Raw genomic sequence first — 21015 nt, 5'->3', positions numbered from 1 at the left:
AACCAGCAGGGCAATCGTGCTGCGACATCTGTTACATGCAAGAAGCACTTACTCAACCTTCATATTATGTGCGTCTCACTAACTCACAACTTCATCATGTCACATCTCGCTGCCATACTTCAATATAAGACTCTGGGAAGAACTGGAGATCTCTGCGCTAGCCTTCTGAAAGAGCATCAAGAGCTATGATCAACACTCCCTCCTCCAAGCCTTATATTTACCAGCAATTGCTTTCAAATTCGAAATTGATACGCGTTCTCGATGTCGACCCAGCGCAAACGAGCACAGCCGCCATAGTTGGGAGGCTCCGTGTTGTCGACCTAGCGACATCTTCAAGATTCACAGCCCTCTCGTATGTCTGGAGCTCGTCAGAGCCAGATCAAACCATCGAATGCAATGGCATGAACGTCGCTGTATCTGCGAACGGTCATTCTGCACTGCAGCATCTACGAACAAGTCTCGGATCTTATACAATATGGATTGATGCGCTCTGCATCAACCAAGCAGACACGAAGGAGAAAGAGCACCAAGTTTCGCTGATGGGAGACATATATTCGCGAGCTACGAATGTGTACGTTTGGTTAGGTGAGGGTGACGATAGCAGTGATCGCGTAATGGAGTACATGAGGACAGCCGGTTTTCTTCACTATTTTGCTGGGTGCACAAACAATAAGAAGGGCTTAAGTCAACTGTGTCTCGCAGCTCTTTCCGGCAGCATGGCACGGTATAGTCTGACGAGGCATCCCTTTCCTTTACGAGGTAAGATCCCCAAACGTATCCGTCTGACCACACTAAGTAAACCAAGCCTCCCCTGGCACATGGATAGGTCCTTTAGGCCCTACAGTTGTGCGCCTTTGGAACGGGAATCCGAGTTATGTAACCTTAAGGGATGTCGAAAACTTATTGCATTACAAGTGGATCACTCGGCTCTGGACCTATCAAGAAATCCTCCTTGCTGTCAACCCGACCGTCGTCTGTGGGAGGGCACATGTCCCTTGGGATCGCTTTGCAATGAGCCTCATCTTCCTTGATACTGCGATCGAAAGCCTTCGGCGACATCTGCTTCCCTGGAAAAGAGTCGCGTTGAGCAGGCAACAACTCATGGCTGCGGCGAATGTTCCTCCAAACCTTGGAATATCGTCTTCACTAGAACGATACGAAGTGTTTACACGTCGCTTCTGCAAGGCTCACTTTATTGCTTCTTCAACGCTTGACATTCTCTTTGTGATTTCATCGATCATGGCGCTTATACTTGGTCTCAACCAACCAACCAACCCTTTCGCTTCATATCAATCTAGCGCACTACCACCTAGTATTCTCGTAATGGCGGCCCTGTCGATCGCTGCCTACTTCTTTGCTCGATATCAAGCATTGGGCTCACACTTTAGGCCCTTCAAAGTAGACCACGTCTGCGTGGATGATCTCATCGACGGCACTTACCATCGAGAAGCCAAGAATCCTAAGGACATGGCCTTTGGCTTGTGGGCTGTACTGCAGCGACGCACTCAGTCTGTCATGCCGCGCGTGGACTATGGAGAATCGAAGGAAACAATTTATACGGTATTTTCTCGGCTTCTAGTTGAGGCTACTGGCTCGCCCCATCTGCTTCTAATTGCTGCCATGGACAACATGGAAGGACAGCCTTCTTGGGCACCAAACTGGGCATCAGAAGAGAAGCATGATAGTGACTGGAGAGATGTCGAGCACATCATCCGTTCGAACCATGGCGCAGATAGTCTGAAGCGGCGAACCGCAGACAACATACGTATCTCAATGCTGGACAAGCTGGCAGTATGCGTTCGAGGTCGCAGATATGGTGCAGTTGTTGCAACCTTCGTTTTCCAGAAGACGCAGTGTTCTTACCAGCAATCTGAGTTTTGTCAACACGTAAACAACCTGAAGCGAATGGTCCAGCTTCTCGATGCGTGGGACACAACTTGGCTGTACCATACAAACGCCGCGTCTCACAATCGCCTTGATCGTTGGCGACGTCACCTAATCAAGCATCGCAATCGAGACATCTATGAGCTGCTGTCGTTCTTACGAGTCGCGCCAAAGCATGGTAATCGGAATGCTTCCGCGAGTAGAGATCCAGAATTGCTCAGAACCCATATTGCCGTGTGCAATGCTTTGGCGAGAGATGGCCAAGTATTATTCCAAGGATCAGCTCCCGGAACACTCATCCCAGCTAGCATAGGCTGGTGTCGACGAGATGTCAAGGATGGTGACCTGATTGTCCGTTGTCCAGGCGTTCAAATCCCGTTGATCGTCCGTCCTTGTCCTGATGGTGGAAACGCCGTCCAAATTAAAAGCATTGCCTATACTCCAGATTATATGAATCGCGCAGGATTCTCAAAATCCGTCTATAAAAGACTTCCAGGAAGGTTGTGGACTGGCAAGCCTGTGGAAACCGAGCTAGAGGAGTTTCATGTTTACTAGGACTTTAGTCAGCCAGGGCACGCAACCATGATTAGGATCTCTCGTCGCTATCCAAACTAGTACATATGCATTGCGACACGCTAGATCTCAGCCGTGAATAGCAAAGAAGCTCATTTTGCTCTGTTTGGCGAGTGTTTATTTCCCCGAGGATACGATACAGCTCAAAAGGCATGAGTTTCTTCGTACCCAAAGGTCGCGTTGGTGGGTTCGGGCATGAGCCACAACTCCGCCTCAGCGACAGCTCTATCCTAACCGTCCCTCGACAGCCATCCTCACCACCAGCGTGAGCACAGCAACTGTCGGAGCCTCGCGAGTACACCAAATGGCAAAAATCGCATATGCGTATTGATTACAGACTGATGTCATCGCTGAATCCTCTAGCAGCACCCTCGTCCGCTTCCGCCCTTTTGCACAGCCATGCGCCCTCAACTATCGCATAAGGGCGAAGCTCCAAGGACAGTAGGATGCCTTGTGCTGTTGTGCCCAGCATCGCGCATAGCCATCAAGGATCGCTATAATGACGGCTAATCCTGATCCAACTTACACAGCTAGGCCTTTGGTTCGCAAGTCGCTTCAGGACTACCCTTCGACCTCCCCAGAATGAAGCAGAAGACACTCGAATGGGCAGGTCCCTATGGCGCCTGGTGTTCAGTCTGTTCTCCAGAGACCGAAGAGACGCACACGAACCTCCCTTTTGGTCTCGTTACTCTGCCTTCAGAACCCGCGATGAATGCCGCTGGCCGGACTTCAGACCACCCTTTCAAGGACCTTCGTTCCGCCCGCCGCACCTACCAACGTTCCAAGATATACCCTGAGCGCATCTATAGCGGCAACAAGCGTCGTCGCTCCGACAAATCTCTACTCGCTCGAGTAGCAGCATCATCCAAGGATCCGTACAAGCAGATAGAAATCCAAGAATGGGAGGGCGACTGGGACGCCGATTGGGCACATGAAATAGACATGGAGCGCATAGACGACATAGCTGCGTACTACCTCTTCGGCAAGAATGCCGACATCTTCGAATGCTACAATGATGGAGACATAATGGCTGGCGAAGACTTCGGGTCCTGGGCACGACGACGTATCGCAGAAATGCGACAAGTCAAGGAACATCGCATACACAGATACGGTAAACCTACAAGCTCTTCGCCACTATCAGTCTTAACGCATACGATGCGCAACGATTCGCGTCCCGGTCGTACCAGCGCCACCATCCTCACCGCGCCCCACGCAAACTCCCACGAAACAACCCTACCCACGAGTCTCTCGGATATTCGTGCGCACCTCACTCTAGCCTGCGCCCTTGCACCGTCCGAGAACCTCAAACAGCGCTGCTGTAGCCGCAACCTGCCAGCCTTGCCCATCATCTATGGTTTCAATTGGTGGGGCGAATATACTTGGCAATGGCATAGAAACATGTCTGGGTGTTGGTACCTCGGCTACGGGCACGCGTGTCAGGAGAATTGCGAGGAGCCATGCACACGGCCGTGTTGGGGTCATATGCTGTACGAATGCTATTGTGAGGAATTTGGTGTGGGAACGGATTGGGAGGTGCCAGCGCCGGAGGATGTGCAGAGGTGTAGTATCGTGGAGTGGGTTAGTGGAAAATTGAGGGAGGATATGGAGAACGATCACGACGAGGTTGTCTGGTGGAGGCTACAAGGAACAGTGAAAGAGGACGAACAGGATTCAGAAGCTGATCTTGGTCAACAGCGGGAGTATGGGAACTACTTCGAAGATGAATATGTCATCCTAGGAAAGAAAGACGAGGATAGTGATGCATGGAGTCTCATCAGCAGTGTTGACGGAAGGTCTTGTTCATAAACAATGATATGATTGAAGACTTCAACGAGCATTACCTATGCAAGTCGATCAGACTTCTAGCTTCTTCTCATCAACAAAACCGCCCTTTGCCCTCTCCGCTCTCTCGGCAGCCTTCCTCTTCTTCGCATCCACTCTCTCCCTGTCCTCCCTCATCTGCCTGATCAATGCACTCTTTTCTCTGATCTTGTGTCCGTAGAGGTAAAAGACTACCGGAATAGGTATCAGTGCGAACTCGATGAGCGAGAGCATCGTCGCACTCCAATGCGGACCAAGACTCTGGTACATTTTTGGACCTGCAAGGGGAAGGGCTCCACCCATGGCAGAACGCAACACGGCATTTCCAGCGAGAGCAGAAGCGGCGTAGATGCCGTATGAATGCACGAGGTAGTTTGATGCGTAGATAAAGACACCGCAGTTGCCGGCACCGAAGGGAATGCCGGCGATGAGGGGAAAGATCCAGTGGACGTTAGGAGTGCACGTCCTACACCATATTCGTTAGTAATGTAGCTCTTGAGGACGATAACTAATCGTGGAGCTGCACATACCAGGCAAAGATCATCTCGCCAACCGGGACGCAAACTGCAGCGATAACGACCACGCTGACCATGGCCTCTGGGTAGGGCTTGCCAGTCTCTGGATCCTTCTTATGACTGTTGATCATACGGCGAAGGAGAGGCTCTGAAGCTATCGTGATGACACCCCCAATACCAATACCCATATAACCCAGTCCAACAAGTCCAGGCGACCAACCTCGGAGCTCGCCGAAAACAATAGGGTAAGAGACGAAACACAGGTACAAAACTCCATAGACCAATGCTATATACACGTCCCAGAAGATGCAAATCGGTTCGTTGACCGCCATGCTAAGGGGTCGGTAGAGGTTCTCCCGAAGCAGAGGCCAAAAGGCTTTCTTCTCATCGTAGCGCGAGTGATATCGTGAATCAGAGGTTTCCTTGCGCTTGTTTGCTGACTTGGCGCGAAGGATTGCTGGTTTGTATGTTTCTGGGATCATGAAGACCATGAACCAGGATGTACCAGAGCCGATCATGACGACCCAGTTTGTCCATCGCCAACCCAGGGCTTGGAAGACGAATCCGCCAATGAGAGGCCCAATAACGGGACCATTCATTGGCCCCTAGTAGATCGCGATTAGATTCACTCAGCAGCAAAGTTAACAAAGTACTCACTAGAGACCAAATGGAGAATGCAAGGGCGCGATAGTCTTCCTTGGATATGTCAGAAACCGTGCCTGGGGCGTTCGATATCATGGCTGCGCCTGCAATTGCACCGAAGAAGCGCATGACGAGAATCTGGGCTAGATTGTTCGACAGAGCACACGGTATGATAAGGATCGTGAACAAAGCGACTGCGATCAGGTAGACCGGTCTCCTGCCGTACATCTCACTAAGTGGTGCTAGGAGCAGCGATCCAATTGCCAAACCGCAAAGGTAGGTTGTTATCCCCAAGATCACCAGCGTCTTCGACCGTATACCAAACGTCTCCATCATACCCGGTATGCCGCTTGTATAACTCGTCGAGTACATGACTACGACCAGTGTCGAAAAGCTCATAAAGAAGACGACAAAGGCCTTCCTCAACATGGGCCATTCCTCTGGGTCCTCTCCCTCCTCATAATCGACTTCGAAGCGCGGGTCTTGCGTTGCGTTCGTAGTGACCGTTGTAATCGCATCCTCCTTGTCGCCAGGCCACGAGTGCCCGGTGTTCCTGCTCCAAGTATGATGTATAGACGGACGTTGATCTGCTACCGAATTGATTGAGTCGGAATGCGTCGACGCTGACGATATGGAGGCGCGATCATCTTCGGTTTCGATGTCTTCGATGACGCGGGATTTGTCTGAATTATGCGACTTGGTGGACGGTGATGTGGCGTGTTCGTCTCTTCCTGGTGTTCTTGCGACGGCCGTGTCTTTGGCGAAATCGCTATGGGACATGGCGCTGATGACGACGCCGATAAAGACCCGACACGATACTGATAGCGAAATCGCACCACAAGCGAGGAGCTCTCACTGCTGTTTCTGTACGACAGGAACGGTGTAGTGATAATTGAAACGAGGGCAGGGCGTATCAAGCCAGCTGATCGTGGGACATGAGAAAGTGACTCAACCACGAACTGCTATGTCGCGCCATGGAGCTCGAGACGGGCTAGTCGCAAACGCCCTTTCGCACTTTCCCATCTTCATTGTGGCGACAAGTAATCTAGCGGGAATAAACCCACATGGAATAGCGGTGATAGCTGCTTGCCTGAGGGTGTAGCAGTTTAACCGAGGAAGGCAGGTGCTGCAGCCGATATGCCGTTTGCGGGTGATGTTTGCCTCGATTGGAGAGCGAGATCGGCGCCAACTGTATCGAGAGCTCGTTGTCCTCTGAGGGCCTCATTGGGTGAGTTCGAGAAAAGACAATGATTGCCATTGGAGCAGAGAGGTAAATGCAATGAGAATGCGGACTCTGGATAAGTTAGGGGAAAGCGCTATGGTGCTAGTCTTGGAGCTAAGCAAGGGGCTGGGTAAACATGAGATACCTCACGCGTTGTCAAACCTCTCACCACCACGCCTCTCTCAGCTATAGACTCCATAACTCCATCACACATCGTGGCAAAGCTCGCAGAGGTTCGTCAAAGAAATCATCGAGGGGATGTGGCGTGGATCATGCCTCTAATCTTGCCGCTACCCACTCATGCCGCGCCACGACGCGCTCCGACGACGCGCCTGCCTGAATGTCCTTGATGAGTATCCTGTCGACAGTGAATTCATTCCCACACGCCGGAAGGCCACCGAAACGAGCCTTCGCACTTTGGCTCACGATGAAGATTGACGCACCTATACTGACACGCATATACTCTCTTACAGCTTGCACACCACTGCGTCCAGAGTTCTTCAAGTCATTTCCGTTCTGTTCTCATCATCCAGTCTTGTTGCGTTCGTTTCTTTCCTGTCCTTTTCACATTCTACGTTACACAGCGTAGTGGGGTTCTGCTGATCCTTAGTCGTTTCCGCGTCTCAGTCTCTTCATGATTGGGCAGTGAAAACCATCCTTATGCAGGCGTCGAAGATGGCCAAAGACAAGCGTCTGTGATTTGTGTGCCACGTCCAATCGCGAGACTCAGCCTTCTCTGTTCTCTTGGAGCTGGCGAGGCTGAGGCCTCGTTGCGCCGTACAGCGCTTCAATCGACAATGTATTAGCCAGCACTCCATCCTCACGCGGTCTGTTCACCGGCGACATGAGACAATCGCTCCCACATTCCTCATAAAGCTCACTGGTCATCGTTCATCGCTGGGAGAGGCCGGTTGTGCAGTGCTGTCGCCTAATACGGAGATGCTTGGCGTCTAATTCAACCTTGGTACCTACCCTCGCTGAGTAGTCGCGTTTTCAGCAACAACGCGACAACGCGACAACCTGTCGCTTTTGTTACATCGCGACACCGCACCTTCGCTGTCTTGTAAGCTTTGACACAGAATTACCTTGCCCGCTGCCTCGTTGCAGCAGGCACTCTGAACCGTTATGGCAGCCGCCGCGCGTGTACCATTTCTCGAACAGCAGTACAACCATGTCGCGCTACCCCGCAACGTGCCTGGCAAAGAGGACGGAAACCTGCATCGTATCGAAGAAGCCTTGCTGGAACGCATGCTGGATGCTGCTGCAAGACTCACACCTCATGTCGCTACAGATCTCGCTTCCCATATCCAAGGACTCCGGGCGACACTACTCGCATGTCAAGTGCTCCATGTGGGCGGGACTATCGGCAAGGCGGCGCTGACTAGGGAGCTTCGCGATTTGAGCCATCACAAAATGCTTGTGCTGCATATTGCACCTCAGAATTGCGCTTTGCTAGTATACCGTCAAGAACTGTATGTAATCTTCACATGCTAGCATCTACTCCACTGACTTTTACAGGAATCCTGGGGAGCACACAATCGTGTTTGAAGCTTTCGAGACATCCGCGACAGCTGACAAGGTGCTTGCTGCCAAAGGTGCGCTACAATGGGACTGTAAGTGACCAAACTTCAGGCTCGATGCTACACATATGCTATTTACTAATCTCAATCATAGTCCCTGGTTGCGCGGTATCCGTACCGGCTTCGAAATTTTACGAAGAGGCTTTCCAGGAAGCTCTTGCCACCTTCATTGAGCAAGCCAGCAGCGAGCCAGTTACGAAATTCGCTGCTATCACCTGGAAGGCAGCCGCAACTATACCAGAGATCCGAGATACCAGTGATCCGGCTCTCATATCAGGCCTTTTGATGACCATACTAGAGGCCAATGGCACTGCGGTCTCAGTACCATGCTTACGAAAGCGTGTGCGCGACACCGTCGTCTTTGATAATGCTCGTACACCGTGGAGGAGATCCGCTTTTTATCTGGTCTTACGAGTAGCAGTTCAGCGCTACTTGTACTATCACCTAGGTGCAGAGGTCGGCAGACTCTACTACAAGACACTGATGTGTCTTCTGCATGCACAGCTGCTGGAGAACATCCTCAAGAGGATACCTCTCGACGCGGTCTTCTCGTTTCGACAGAAGCTAGGTCGTCGCCTTGCTAAGCTTGCCTCTGATGTCCATGAAACCAACAGGTCGTCCACAGGCAGGTACGCTGATCTTCTGCTCTCTTTCGAAAGCAGCTTCGAGACTACTCTAGTCACGACTGGAGGATACCTAAAGCGAGTCTGGCGCACTCACAGGGAGTCACGGGAACGATTCATTCCATTGTTACGCCAGTACGCCCTTCCACATGAGTTCCACCTTCGCATGAAGAACAGCGGCAGATTCTTGAGGGGTGTTCTATCTGCACGTCCAACTTATCCAAGGTCTGAAGAGCAAACATCTGACGAACGTTTACAATCATACCTCCAGTCGAAGACTTCTGTCAAGCCCTACATGAAAGCTGTTTCCAGCCACATCGCTTCTTCAAAGCTTGTCGAGGATGTGATCTTCCCCGCCAAACAATCAACGCAACCTGAAGGTCTTCTTGCCATACAGATGAGTAGGGTAATCCGGGACTACGTCGCCAGAATTAGCACTATGGACCTGGCGTATCCCAACCAGAAGAGCCAGCATCTCCTTCATGTGATGGAGCTTTGGGTTCTTATGGACCAAGACGCGGTAGCTTGTTATCCCTTGCTGAAAGAATACCATCCTGGGTTCGACGCTGATATCTTGGATCCCATTCAACTGCTTACACGGGAGGAAATGATACGCAGTAAAGAGGTGCGCAAGTACTTACACTCTCGTTATCGCGCACGGTCGAATGCCGAGTCCAAAACCATTTTCGATGATCCCGCTGATGACTGCTTCGCTGTACAGTACTACAACCGCGAAGACCCTCAGGGTGAGCTTCCAGTAATCCGGGAAGAGATCGAACAGGCAGCCGAGGTTGCGCGTGATGCTAAGAGCGTCGAATGGGAGAAGAAGAGTAAACATCATGCGCAAACCATCAACAAGCGAAACGAAAAGGAGTGCATCTATGACACTTCTGTCGGCTGGGACGGCACGACACAATCACGACATCGGCGGCCCTGCGACTGGCATGATCTCCACAACGAGGCCAAGGCATTTCGGATTCAGATTCATGAGCATCCGCTACCAAGCTACGAGCCGGCAGTCAAAGCAGCACTGTTTGAACTGCAATGTCCCGAGGTGTTCGCTGCGTATCGCGATGCAACTTGGCTTCTACTGTCTAAACTGTGTAACCAAACGATCGAGAAGCTCGATAGAATTTCGCTCATCCGAGAGTACTCGCAGCTCCGTCAATACGTCAACAACACCAGCTGTCAAGTGACTCTAGGCTCATACAAAAAGGCCCATCTAGAGTGTCATTACGCGAGCTGGGGCTTTCCAATCGGGTTGGAAGAGGTCATTCGAACCTGCGGTCTCAAGCCCAAGTACTATGACAGGCTCGGTGAGGTTTGGACTCACAAGTCCAAGAAAGCTTCCTTCTGGCATCATTTCCCTGTGAAATGTCCTCTCAACTCGCCGCTGGTGTCTCTTGAGCTTGACTATGCCATGTGGCCAACATCAAATGAAGTCCAGGCAAGTCAAGCCAGGTGTCCCCAAGGTGTCGGTATTCATGAGTTCACGGCGCTTCAAGGTCTTCTGACCGGCACTCATTCGAGATGGCTCGATCTTCTCAGAGAGATGGGATCGACTAATCTTAATTTCTCGTCAGAGTCCACCTGGGTTCTCGTTTTGCGTTTGGTGTTACAGCTGGGACCAAACACTGTAGCAGACTCTCTTTGCACAGACGTTCATCGTGCGTTGTCCGACGATGGCCTTTGCAGCAAGCTCCTGCAGCAGGTCCAATACCGATTAGAAGCGATCCAGCGAAATTGGCGCGAGCCTGTGCAGATGGAACTATTGATCACGGTTCTGCTCAAAGTTACTTCCCTGACTCTAAGCACGACAGTCCGCAACGAAGGCATTAGCCTTCTCCAAGAAGCCCGTAAGATTACCGATGGCTGGCGTAAAGAACTGCAACCCATGGTGACAGAGGATCCAAACGTATTGCAATCAGCTATATGGGCTTCCCTCTTGTGCAAGCGGACAATGCACGTTGATGAACCGCCATGGTTAGACCCTGAAAGCCTTCGCATGTATCTTGATGCTTCTATCTCACTGCAGTACAACCTTGCTGGCAGCTTCGATGCGATGCCATATAATATGCGCAACGCCATCGTGCAGGACATATTGTTCGCTTATGATTACCGCGAGGTTGTGAGCAGCGCTATATTGGCAACCCAAGAGACATTTAGAGCAGCTCTAGAAGCGGTATGGTACATACCTGACGACTACAAACTCAACGAGGCCGGTTTCCAAGGCGTTCCTGGCGCTTGGTACCTTTCATACACACTGCACTCACTTGCTGAGCAGCATTCCTATTTCGTACATTACAATTATGTCTATGGTACCTTACTCATCAATGGACAAGAGATGGGAACACTTCCGCAGTCGTACCGTATGGACAGAACCTACCAACACATTCTCGGTACGAAGAATCCGATCGTTTACCCCTCTCCTCTACGAGGCATGGATTTCGCGTTATCGGAGACCGTGCGTGGCCATCGAATCCATCTCGGCTACCGCGACAATCGCTTGATCATCCGAGCAGACCGGGGCGGCCAACTACTCGAATTCATTCCTAGGCATGCCTTTGGGTTGGAAGGTCCTACGCCCGATCTTCCTAGACCATTAGTGGAAGACTGTTACCACTGGCTTCACGTCTACAGCGGGCACATCGAGATTCGCCAAAGCAGTCAATGGGCATCGAAGCTGATGAATTGGTGGATACGCTGGCACCCCTCAGGCTTCTACCACGCTGTCCGGCGATTCCAAGAGCCAGAGCAGACAACATTGTTGGATACGGGAAGTGATCTAGTCAAGAGCGTCACTCGGATCTTCTCTCACTTTGAGTTTCCATCTCAGATCCTAGTATTCGCATCAGTCGATGGTAAAATCTTTGTGGATCTGAAGCGGATGGAGTTGAGCTTTCACATCAACCAGGAAGGCTTGTTACAGTCGCCAAGACTTGGTGGGATCATTCTGCAGAACCAAGATGCGGGCACCTGGTATGGGCTGATGAATAAGATTGTTGTTCACTCCATTGCCAATCGTCGACAAAAGAGCATATTGGTACCTTGGGGAGGTATCCGAGTCTCTAAAGACGGGCCTCATGTGTCTGTTGACATTGAGATGGGGCAAGGTGTTTACCTCAAATACGCCATCAATGATGTTCTGGGACGTATTGATTGTGCGCCTGAACCACGTCTGCTCTACATGAAAGCTCTACTGCACGCTTACACGTCCCACGCTATTGCCGACCCACTGACGCGGCGGACCGGAACTGAGGAAGCCCTCTACCTTCTCCAGACAGGAACTTACCAGCCTTGGAACCCATTACTGCCCGACGAGATAGCCACATTGCATCGCATCGCAGAGCTGTCGCCAAAGCGGGGTTACTATCCGCCAAACGCTAGGTACATGGAGACGGTACTGTGGGAGCCCAAATGCACTATCCATATGCAAGATGATCGGTATGCTACTGTTGTTGCTACAATACTGCGAAGATCTGCCAACTTGTCTCGGTTTTTCCTCGACCGCGAGGTTCAAGAGATCATCAAATTGGAACCGGACATCACGCATCTAGCTGCCAGGGCGGTTGGGAGGTCCAACCTCCAGATAGGGAAGAAAAATGGCAACCAGGACGTTCCCTATAGCGCACGTGATTCTCGTAGAGCTTCGCAGGATCGCTTGAACGTGCTCGAGGTATCAAAGTTGCTCCTCAACTGGGAGTCAACTTGCTCTTTGGACACTACACTGACTGCACTTCTCCACGATGCTCCAGTTCTGGGCGGTTACGACAAGTACTACCGGAAATGCCTGCTTACTGATCACCTCGCTGTCGACATCAAAGCCGAGTGGGGTGCGCTCGCTCAGAAATCACTCCAGTGTAGTGTTGAGGACAGGTCCAGCCTAATGTTTCTCCTCGGAACCATCGCGTTCTCTTCGGATGCAGACCTCAATCTCTTACGTGTCCTCGTCTCTTTCGCAATGATACCGGAGATACGCGCCATAAAAGCCCCTAGCCACGCGGCGTACTTTCATTTTCGAGCGGATGGAGCTCCTCCCGCATCTTACCTCATCTCGTTGATGGAGAGAGCACGAATGCCGTTTTCCGAGACTGGCTTCAGGAAGCGCTCGCAGTTAGTCAAAGCTGAGAGCTTACATGGTCCGAGTGTTGATCGAGCCTGCGAATTGTTGGCTGGCTCGATCATACAACAATGGCCAGCCTCAGATATCGACTTGCGGAGATTGGTTGCAATTGACCCTACATATCTGAACGTTGACCAGGCTCTAGCCGATGTGGCTTCAGAATGGACCCGCCTTACACGCAATCACGAATTGTCGCTGTATCTAGAGCAGGTGCAGGAAGTTCTCTCCCGTATGACTACTCATCAAACGAAGGCCAGCTTGGTCTTGATTGCAAGCTCTGATACAGAATTAATGCCATCGTCGCTGTATCCCGTACGATCGAGGGAGTATGACGACCAGTCACTCTCAGACTTGATGAAGGCACGAGTAGTCACAATCGAAGAACCCAGAACGACGGCGCCTCCTCACACTTCCTGGTCGTATGCTGGAGCTTTGACTGCCAGGTCAGGTAACACTACACTTCATTCTACCAAGATGCACAACTTCGTGGGTGTCGCTCAAACGAAAAAGGCACCATTGTATCCTCGAGTAGCTCATCCTCCGCCACAAGAGATTGGAATGCTTAGGGATATCGTTGCCAACTTCAAAGATCCGTCTTCTTTCGTGCAGTGTAGATATGCGAAAGAGATGGACGCAAGTATTGATGCTCTCCAAAAACATGTTTTACATGCGCGAGATACGACTCATATCACATTTCCTCAGGTCACCACAGCAGATATCTTGCCAGCCAAAGATGTCATGGCAGCGGCTGCCGATCGCATCCGTTGTTCACTTCAAGATCCGCAAGCGAAGTGGCTGCGGATGGCGGATGCATACCATAAGTTGACAACGATTGAGCTTCTGACGGAGCTTCGAACTACTGCAGGGACTGCTTTTGGCGCAGGCATGAAAGAAGCACTTGTGGCTTTTGGGGTGGCTGTAAGCAAGCTCCAGCGGTTACTTCGTATACAAGATGCTCAGAAGAGGTGGAAGAAGCAGCAAGAGCGAGATGAATGGGCGAATAAGGGGCATGGAAATTGGAGTCCCATGACTTTTCCGGACTGGCTATTGCTGGAGATTGACGGCGATATCCTTCTCCGAGATGAGCAGGTACAAGTCGCTCTAGCGACAGTCTCGCCGCAGACGAATGAGAACTCGGTCCTGCAACTCTTGATGGGTAAAGGAAAGACGTCTTGTATACTCCGTAAGTGCTGAGTTAATTACCTGGGTCATCATAAACTGACGTTTCATAGCTATGGTAGCAGCTCTCCTTGCTGACCAAGCCAACCTCGCTCGCGTTGTGGTACCGAGAGCTCTTCTACTACAGTCAGCGCAAGTAATGCAAGCCAAACTTGGTGGCTTGGTCGATCGCGAATTGATGCATATACCTTTCTCTCGAAAGACTTCTCCTGCCAAAGCCTTGATGAGTCTTTACAGAAAGTTGCACGAACGCTTGAAGGCTCGCCGTGGTATACTTATCGCATTACCGGAGCATATTCTCTCGTTTAAGCTGAGTGGACTACAACAGCTTTGTGACGAGAAACTCGAAACGGCTTCCATAATGATCGAAACACAGCGTTGGTTGGATGAACATACTCGCGATGTTCTAGATGAATGCGACGTATCCTTAGCGATCAGGACTCAACTCATCTATCCATCTGGCACTCAGGCGACAGTGGATGGTCATCCAATGCGGTGGCAGGTAACCCAGGCTGTACTCCACCTAGTCAAGGACTTCTCTTCAAGTGTCCAATCACGCTACCCTCGTAGCATTGAAGTGGTCAACCGTGGGTCCGCTGGCTTCCCTCTTCTTTACTTCTTGCGCAAAGATGCCGAGGATTATCTGATCGAGCTCTTAGTCAAGATCATCTGCAAGGGACAGACTCCGTTGATACTTCCTTGCGCCGAATACCCAGCCGCTCTCATGAAAGATGTACAGGGCTACATCTCGAAACCAGCCGTGCGCAGCCAAACCATATCCAAGATCACTAGCTTCTTTCGGGACAAACCAACTTTGATGCGCGCTGTGAACTTGCTCCGCGGCATGTTCGTGCATCGTATCCTGATAACAACCCTTAAGAAGCGCTGGAACGTACAGTATGGACTACATCCGACACGAGTACCGATAGCAGTTCCGTATTTAGCGAAGGGCGTGCCTTCTCCTACGGCCGAGTGGGGCCACCCCGATGTCGCTATCACCTTGACATGCTTGTCATTCTACTATCAGGGTCTCAGCGTCCATCAGTTCAAAGAAGCCTTTGCTCATCTAGTTAAGACCGACGAGCCGAGCATCCAGTACGAAAAGTGGTTCCCAAAGGGGATCGACATCCCGAAAGAACTAGACGATTATGCGGCAATCAATGCCGAGGATATGCGGCAATTAGGCGAACTTTACCAAGTCGTACGCTATAGTGCCTCCCTCATGGACTTCTACTTGAACAACTTTGTGTTCCCAAAGTATGCAAAGACTTTCAGCCTCAAGCTTCAGGCATCGGGTTGGAACCTTTTTCCGTCCTGTCAAGACAACAAAGGACCCCGTGTTACTGGTTTCTCTGGTACGAATGATTCCAGGCATCAACTTCCTCTACTAGTGCAACAGCAGGATCTTCCTCAGTTAGCGCATACAAATGCAGAAGTGCCATACTATCTACTAGCACCTCGCAACCAGTCATATGTGCGTATGACCTTCGCGAACGGAGCACGTTGGACTGAGACAGACATGATCAACAACCTCGCGAGTAACTACATGCATATACCAAATAACGGCCATTACTCAAACGGATCCGGTCAAGGTGGTCGGGTCAGGATCCTGATCGATGCAGGTGCGCAAGTGCTTGAGCACTCGAATAAAGACTTCGCCAAAGCTTGGCTAGATGCGGACCATGAAGCTGCAGCGGCTGTGTACTTCGACAACGATCATCGAGTATGGGTGTTGTACCGTACGGGTAGACGTATACCACTAGTAGCATCTCCATTTGTTGACGATCTGGATCGATGTGTCGTATACTTAGACGAGAGTCATTGTAGAGGAACTGACATCAAGTTCCCACCAAACGCGAAGGCCGCCTTGACTCTTGGACAGCATCTGACGAAGGATACCCTGGTACAAGCCGCCATGCGATTACGACTTCTTGGCCAGACCCAATCGGTCACCTTTTTCTCGCCCGTTGAGGTTCACCAGGGTATACTGGATCGATTACCCAAGGGGACTAGAGTCCACCACCAGCCAACATCAGGTGACGTGCTTCGCTGGGTGTTCGGTCAGACTTGTGAGACTATGGAACAGCTAGAACCGTCTTATTTCGCTCAAACCTTGCAGTACTTGCAGCAAGAGCAAGCCCGATCAGAGCATCCCGAGTATCTGCAGGACTTGCCATCACGAGAAGCTTTCCTCGCCACTGTTCGCATCAAAGAAGCTCTTTCTTTGAAACAGCTCTATGAGCCAAGGGGCGAGCTCCATCGGCGTGCTGTTGCTAACACAGCCATCATCTCATGGAAACCTGCACTACACAGCATCTACACTGAACTTGTGAATCGCAAGAAACGTTTCCAGGACCGAGGTTCTGCTGTCCATGCATCAGCACTAGAAGAGGTGGAAATTGAGCAAGAGCGCGAGGCCGAGCGTGAGGTGGAGATCGAAGTTGAAAACGTTCGCGAAGTTCAACAAGCACTGCTGTTCAAAGCCCACAAGGTCAAAACGCTGCACGAAGACATCAAGCATTTCGCAGCGTTTGGACGTCTCGTTCCAGGAAGCGATGCTTACCAGCCGATGTTTTCGGTGCTAGGACAAACGACTTCGCTGGGCCGCAAGCATACGGTGAACTCATCGATGAAGTCAGGCTTGCGGATCTCAGCTGAGTATTCTCGCACGATCGAAGTCTACGAGCCCAACGACAACTACGTCCGTTCTTCTCATTGGCTTCTTTGGAGTACAATCGGTCAACAAGCGCTGCTCGTCAGCCCAGAAGAAGCCGATCAGCTCATACCGGCCATGCAAGAGCAGCAGCAAACATCGTTGAATGATGGAAGCGTTCACCTCATCATCTACGCTGCCCCTGTCACCCGAAGGATGCTCCATTTCAACCAGCTAGACTATTACGCGATACCGGCTTTACCCACAGACTTCAAGGCACCTGTCTGGCTTCGTGTCGAGATGGGCCTCTTCGCTGGGCGGCTCTACCTGGAATGGGACGAGTACTATCAACTGCTTGAATACCTTGGTCTTGATGAGAACCTATCTCAGCATCGCGAGAAGAATACATTCGCAAAGAAGCCTCTCACCTTCGGTACGTATGTCGACATGTAGCAGGCAATGATACACTAACATAGGCATAGTACACGAGTGGCTTGCCCTTCGCCGCAAAGGTCAGGACTTCGAGCACACTCCCATGGGCTTTGTTACTACTGGTAAGCCGCTTACGGAGAATCATCCATTCTTCCGCAAACTCGCACACGGAGATGATCCTGCTCTACGTCAGCATGTTGCCCGTGCCGCACCCGGCCAGCTCGATTCTATGGAAGAGGAGGAGGACCATGATGATCATGATGATGAGGAGTTTGTTCCCGCTGTTCAGCATGTCGACGACTCGGAGGGCGAGGACGAAGGCTTTGAATCTAGCGATGAGGAGGCATTCGTTGATGCAGAGGATGGAGAGTGAAGTTGTGCGCTCAGCGCGTCAATTGGCACATGTATAATAGCACAATAGCGACAAGTAAAGACTCATATGCGTTTCGCGGTGGGCTCAAGGTACCGACTTCTCTTGTGCATGATACGATAGGTGGCAATCAGAGGTCTGTGGAATTCAACAGACCCGAGGCTAATGTGTTGTGATCTGCCGAACCAGTCGACTGGTAGGTAATAAATATTGTTATATCCATATACTATGGTACAATCGAAGGGTATCTCCGCACTTGGGGTAAGGGTACATAAGCTGCACGTCCTGTACTCAGCACCCCCTTCACCTCTTGCTCTTCGGGACCGCATTTCTTCTTTGGTGGCAGTGTGACACTGCCCCTTCATTCCGGCTATGCGGCTCTGCTAAGCCACACCTTATCGCGCCAAGCATGCCCAAGACATGTAGTGCGTGTCGAACTCGGGTCCAGCGAGGGAACTGCGCTAGTGGTGCCTCATACGGTTTCGGTCGAGTGGACGCGGGTGTACATGGGGAAGCGCGAGGTCTTCCACACGGCGAACTTCCTCACTGCGAAACTGCACGGTATAAGTCTACATTGTTTCACGATGGCAAGCCCGGAAGTTTTAACGCCACTCCGTCTATCGCGCTTCTACGGAACCACTGTATGGAAATGGACTTACTATATGACGAACAGCACAAAGATGAGAACGAAGATGTTGGCGACAGGATGAGAGATGGTCTGGTGTAGCATGCTCTTCGCGCCAGACGTGCGGTCGCCGCTCTCAGCTTTCTTGGCGAGATCAATGACCCATTGCGCTGCCTCATCACCGAACAGGTCGAAGTAGTTCAGGTGTTTTGACATGTCTTTGTTCTCGCTGTGGGGTGCACAAATCGGGTCGCCGGGCTGGCAGTATTCGCGGAGCTTGCCGGCGTCAGCATAGGGCTGGAGTCCTGCATTCTGCTCGGCTGTTCGTGGTGCGCCGCCGTTTGAGATCTCGCCGCCGCCGTGAGTGAAGGTTTGGTTTGCGGAACGTCGTGTAGGGCCGAATACGACTGCTGCTGCGACTGTGAAGATGTCAGTATGCAATTCAATTTCGATCTCATAGCTGGAACATACCCTTGGAGCCAGGCGCACTTGTAATGTTCATAGCCGGGTTTTCTTCTTGCGTGCAGCCCCATAGCGGACCACCTCCGCCACCAAGCACATCAAGCATGACGCTTCCACCCTGGCTGAAGCCCATCACGATCAAGTGGCTGTCTGGGCAGCGGGCAGTGTAGTTCCTCATCTGCTCGGCGCCGTTCATGGCACCCTCATGCGAGGATATGCACCATCGCTCTCCACCGTTCATGGCCCAATACTGCACGTCCTCATATCCGCAAGCCTTGGGGTTTTCCTTCGTATTGAGGGCATTGCACACTTTGCCGACAGTCTCGATGACGTGACCTGGGTAAGGCGAGGTAGAGCCGCGGGCGAGGAAGTGATGGTAGGTCTGACATTCATCGGTCTTGAGGGCTTCGAATTGGGGACAGTCTTCGAGCTTGGTGCACACAGCGAATGCGGTGGAGGCGTAGAGAAGCGCCGAGAGCGCTATCCGGGGTATCATGGCGGATGTGGAGAAACGAGAAGGCAAGAGCGAGGGACGAAAGAAAGAGCGACTCGTTAAGGACGGGTGGAGCGGTAGGTGTCTCGAGGACGGGTTACTAAGAAAACAGGGAAATCGGCAGCTTGTTCGCTCGAACAGACGACAAGGGAAAAGACGACGACTGAAGGTGAGAAAACAGAGGCGTCACATTGAAGATGGGGTGGACCAGGCTACCGATCTCCCGTTTCACCTCCTGGCATTCCTGGGGAAAGGCATGCGCGTACCAGAAGACGCCAAGAAGGCTGTCGACATGCTTGACGCTCCTGCGCGGCCCTGAATGGTTTGAGAATGGTGATGATAGTCGTAAGCCAAGCTTTTTGGCGCCTTCCCGCCCGGAAAGAACGGCTGGTAGTGCACCCGTGCGCCTGTCAGCCCGCCTCACAGCCACACCAGCGCCGCATCTTGAGGGACGCTGCCGAGCGCGCAATACGAGCGGACGAGGCGCAACACTATGACGATGAAGAAACAAAAGACGTGTTTTATGAGGCGACCCGAACCGCTCCAAATGCAGGATTCTCGCGGCAAAGGTGGGCCAGGTGGGAATTGCAAAGGATGCACGAGAAAATGAAGTCGCATGACTCAGCTTGACGCGTAACCAGAAATGCGTGTCCACTCAGTAAGGGGCCTCTCATCAACCCTTCCCTCCGCCCACGCAACCTTCAACCGAGAATACCCTCGACGGCATCCCACAATGATCACAATCTCTTCTCGTTTGACCTACTCGCTCGAGAGATTGCGGGAAAATACTCGGCATTCTGCTCGATATTCTGACACTGATCTGACAGCTTTCCATGCCAACACGGCCATCCAAGAGCAACACTTTCGTCATCCAGAGCGACATGCCAGCAGTAGAACACTGCGCGATTCCTATGCGACTTCCCACGCGACCCCACAGATACGGCCACTTGGTACCTTGCAGCGGAAATGGAGTGATGATTGATGTGTCGCGACCCACGCGAACTGTCCTGGCTGCCCTCTCGTTCGATTGCAATCCAACGCCGACGGCTACCTTATGCGACTCCTTCTCGGCTCCTGCGGCGTTGTACCTTGCAATAGCGACATCGATGCAGAGGAAATGCTTCCTTGTTCAAGTCTCGCGATCCCATCCGCGCTGTCTGGCTCGGTCTGGAGTTGATTCTCGACCTGCCTGGGAAACTATCAAAACGTATCGCAAACATCTGGCCTCGAGGTTTGTCGCGCGACACCGGGCTTGGCCATCCCAACTCCTCCACCATGCCAACCGTCCGTGCGTCTAGGCTTCCCAATGCCTCACTTTCACTGGATGTAACATGGTGAAATTGAGCATGTCGGCCGACGTTTTACCGCGCGAAATTTTTGCATTCACTGCCAATGCGACCCAGCGTAACCTTGTTCCGGGTGTCGTCTTCCCATCTCCTGGAGGAATTGGCGCAGAGCACTGATTCAACGTCTGTACATCGTCTGAATATTCCGAGAGCTGCTGGCATTGAAAGAACGCTCGCACCACTCGCCTTTTGAGACTGACATACATCGCGAGGTGCCCAGACCTTATGACGATGGTGGCCAAGCTGCCGGATGTCACACCGGCCTTCTTCGGCACGGGTCTCGCATCATCCAATGCGGCTCTCACTAGCGCGTTTGCTCCCGACGTGGATGGACATCAGACGTCACCACGACCCTTCTCCGCATGCGATACAGCTTTTGATAGGAACGGGAGTGTGGGAAGGCTGCGCATCGTCCGGAAGGACCCAGAGTGCCGCACTTGCGCGTTTCGCGAAACACCAAGTCGGTCCCTTT

At 51.8% G+C, this 21015-nt stretch overlaps 6 protein-coding genes across 6 annotated transcripts; 4 read left to right on the top strand and 2 right to left on the bottom strand.

Annotated features, from left to right (window-relative positions):
- Positions 1-185: 185 nt before the first annotated feature.
- GT037_006030 (uncharacterized protein) lies at positions 186-1031 on the top strand (the record flags this gene model as incomplete). Its single annotated transcript, XM_038931077.1, has 1 exon — positions 186-1031. The coding sequence occupies one exon, from the start codon at positions 186-188 to the stop codon at positions 1029-1031; it is 846 nt and encodes a 281-aa protein (XP_038786766.1).
- Positions 1032-1323: 292 nt separating this feature from the next.
- Positions 1324-4263, top strand: GT037_006029 (uncharacterized protein; the record flags this gene model as incomplete). Its single annotated transcript, XM_038931076.1, has 2 exons — positions 1324-1791; positions 2992-4263. The coding sequence occupies 2 exons, from the start codon at positions 1324-1326 to the stop codon at positions 4261-4263; spliced, it is 1740 nt and encodes a 579-aa protein (XP_038786765.1).
- Positions 4264-4311: 48 nt separating this feature from the next.
- Positions 4312-6215, bottom strand: GT037_006028 (mfs general substrate transporter; the record flags this gene model as incomplete). Its single annotated transcript, XM_038931075.1, has 3 exons — positions 4312-4744; positions 4809-5398; positions 5451-6215. The coding sequence occupies 3 exons, from the start codon at positions 6213-6215 to the stop codon at positions 4312-4314; spliced, it is 1788 nt and encodes a 595-aa protein (XP_038786764.1).
- Positions 6216-7782: 1567 nt separating this feature from the next.
- On the top strand, positions 7783-17620 carry GT037_006027 (uncharacterized protein; the record flags this gene model as incomplete). The annotated part of the gene is made up of 5 exons (XM_038931074.1): positions 7783-8129; positions 8176-8270; positions 8332-14166; positions 14216-17248; positions 17298-17620. The coding sequence occupies 5 exons, from the start codon at positions 7783-7785 to the stop codon at positions 17618-17620; spliced, it is 9633 nt and encodes a 3210-aa protein (XP_038786763.1).
- A 469-nt stretch (positions 17621-18089) lies between these two features.
- GT037_006026 (carbohydrate esterase family 5 protein) lies at positions 18090-19200 on the bottom strand (the record flags this gene model as incomplete). The annotated part of the gene is made up of 3 exons (XM_038931073.1): positions 18090-18171; positions 18277-18661; positions 18714-19200. The coding sequence occupies 3 exons, from the start codon at positions 19198-19200 to the stop codon at positions 18090-18092; spliced, it is 954 nt and encodes a 317-aa protein (XP_038786762.1).
- A 640-nt stretch (positions 19201-19840) lies between these two features.
- GT037_006025 (uncharacterized protein) lies at positions 19841-20179 on the top strand (the record flags this gene model as incomplete). The annotated part of the gene is made up of 1 exon (XM_038931072.1): positions 19841-20179. The coding sequence occupies one exon, from the start codon at positions 19841-19843 to the stop codon at positions 20177-20179; it is 339 nt and encodes a 112-aa protein (XP_038786761.1).
- Between the last annotated feature and the right edge of the window lie 836 nt (positions 20180-21015).

The sequence above is a fragment of the Alternaria burnsii genome, assembly GCF_013036055.1.
Source record: "Alternaria burnsii strain CBS107.38 chromosome Unknown 732, whole genome shotgun sequence".
Classification (NCBI taxonomy): Eukaryota; Fungi; Ascomycota; class Dothideomycetes; order Pleosporales; family Pleosporaceae; genus Alternaria; species Alternaria burnsii.
Note: the sequence above shows the minus strand (reverse complement) of the source record. Positions and strands in the feature narration are given on the sequence as shown.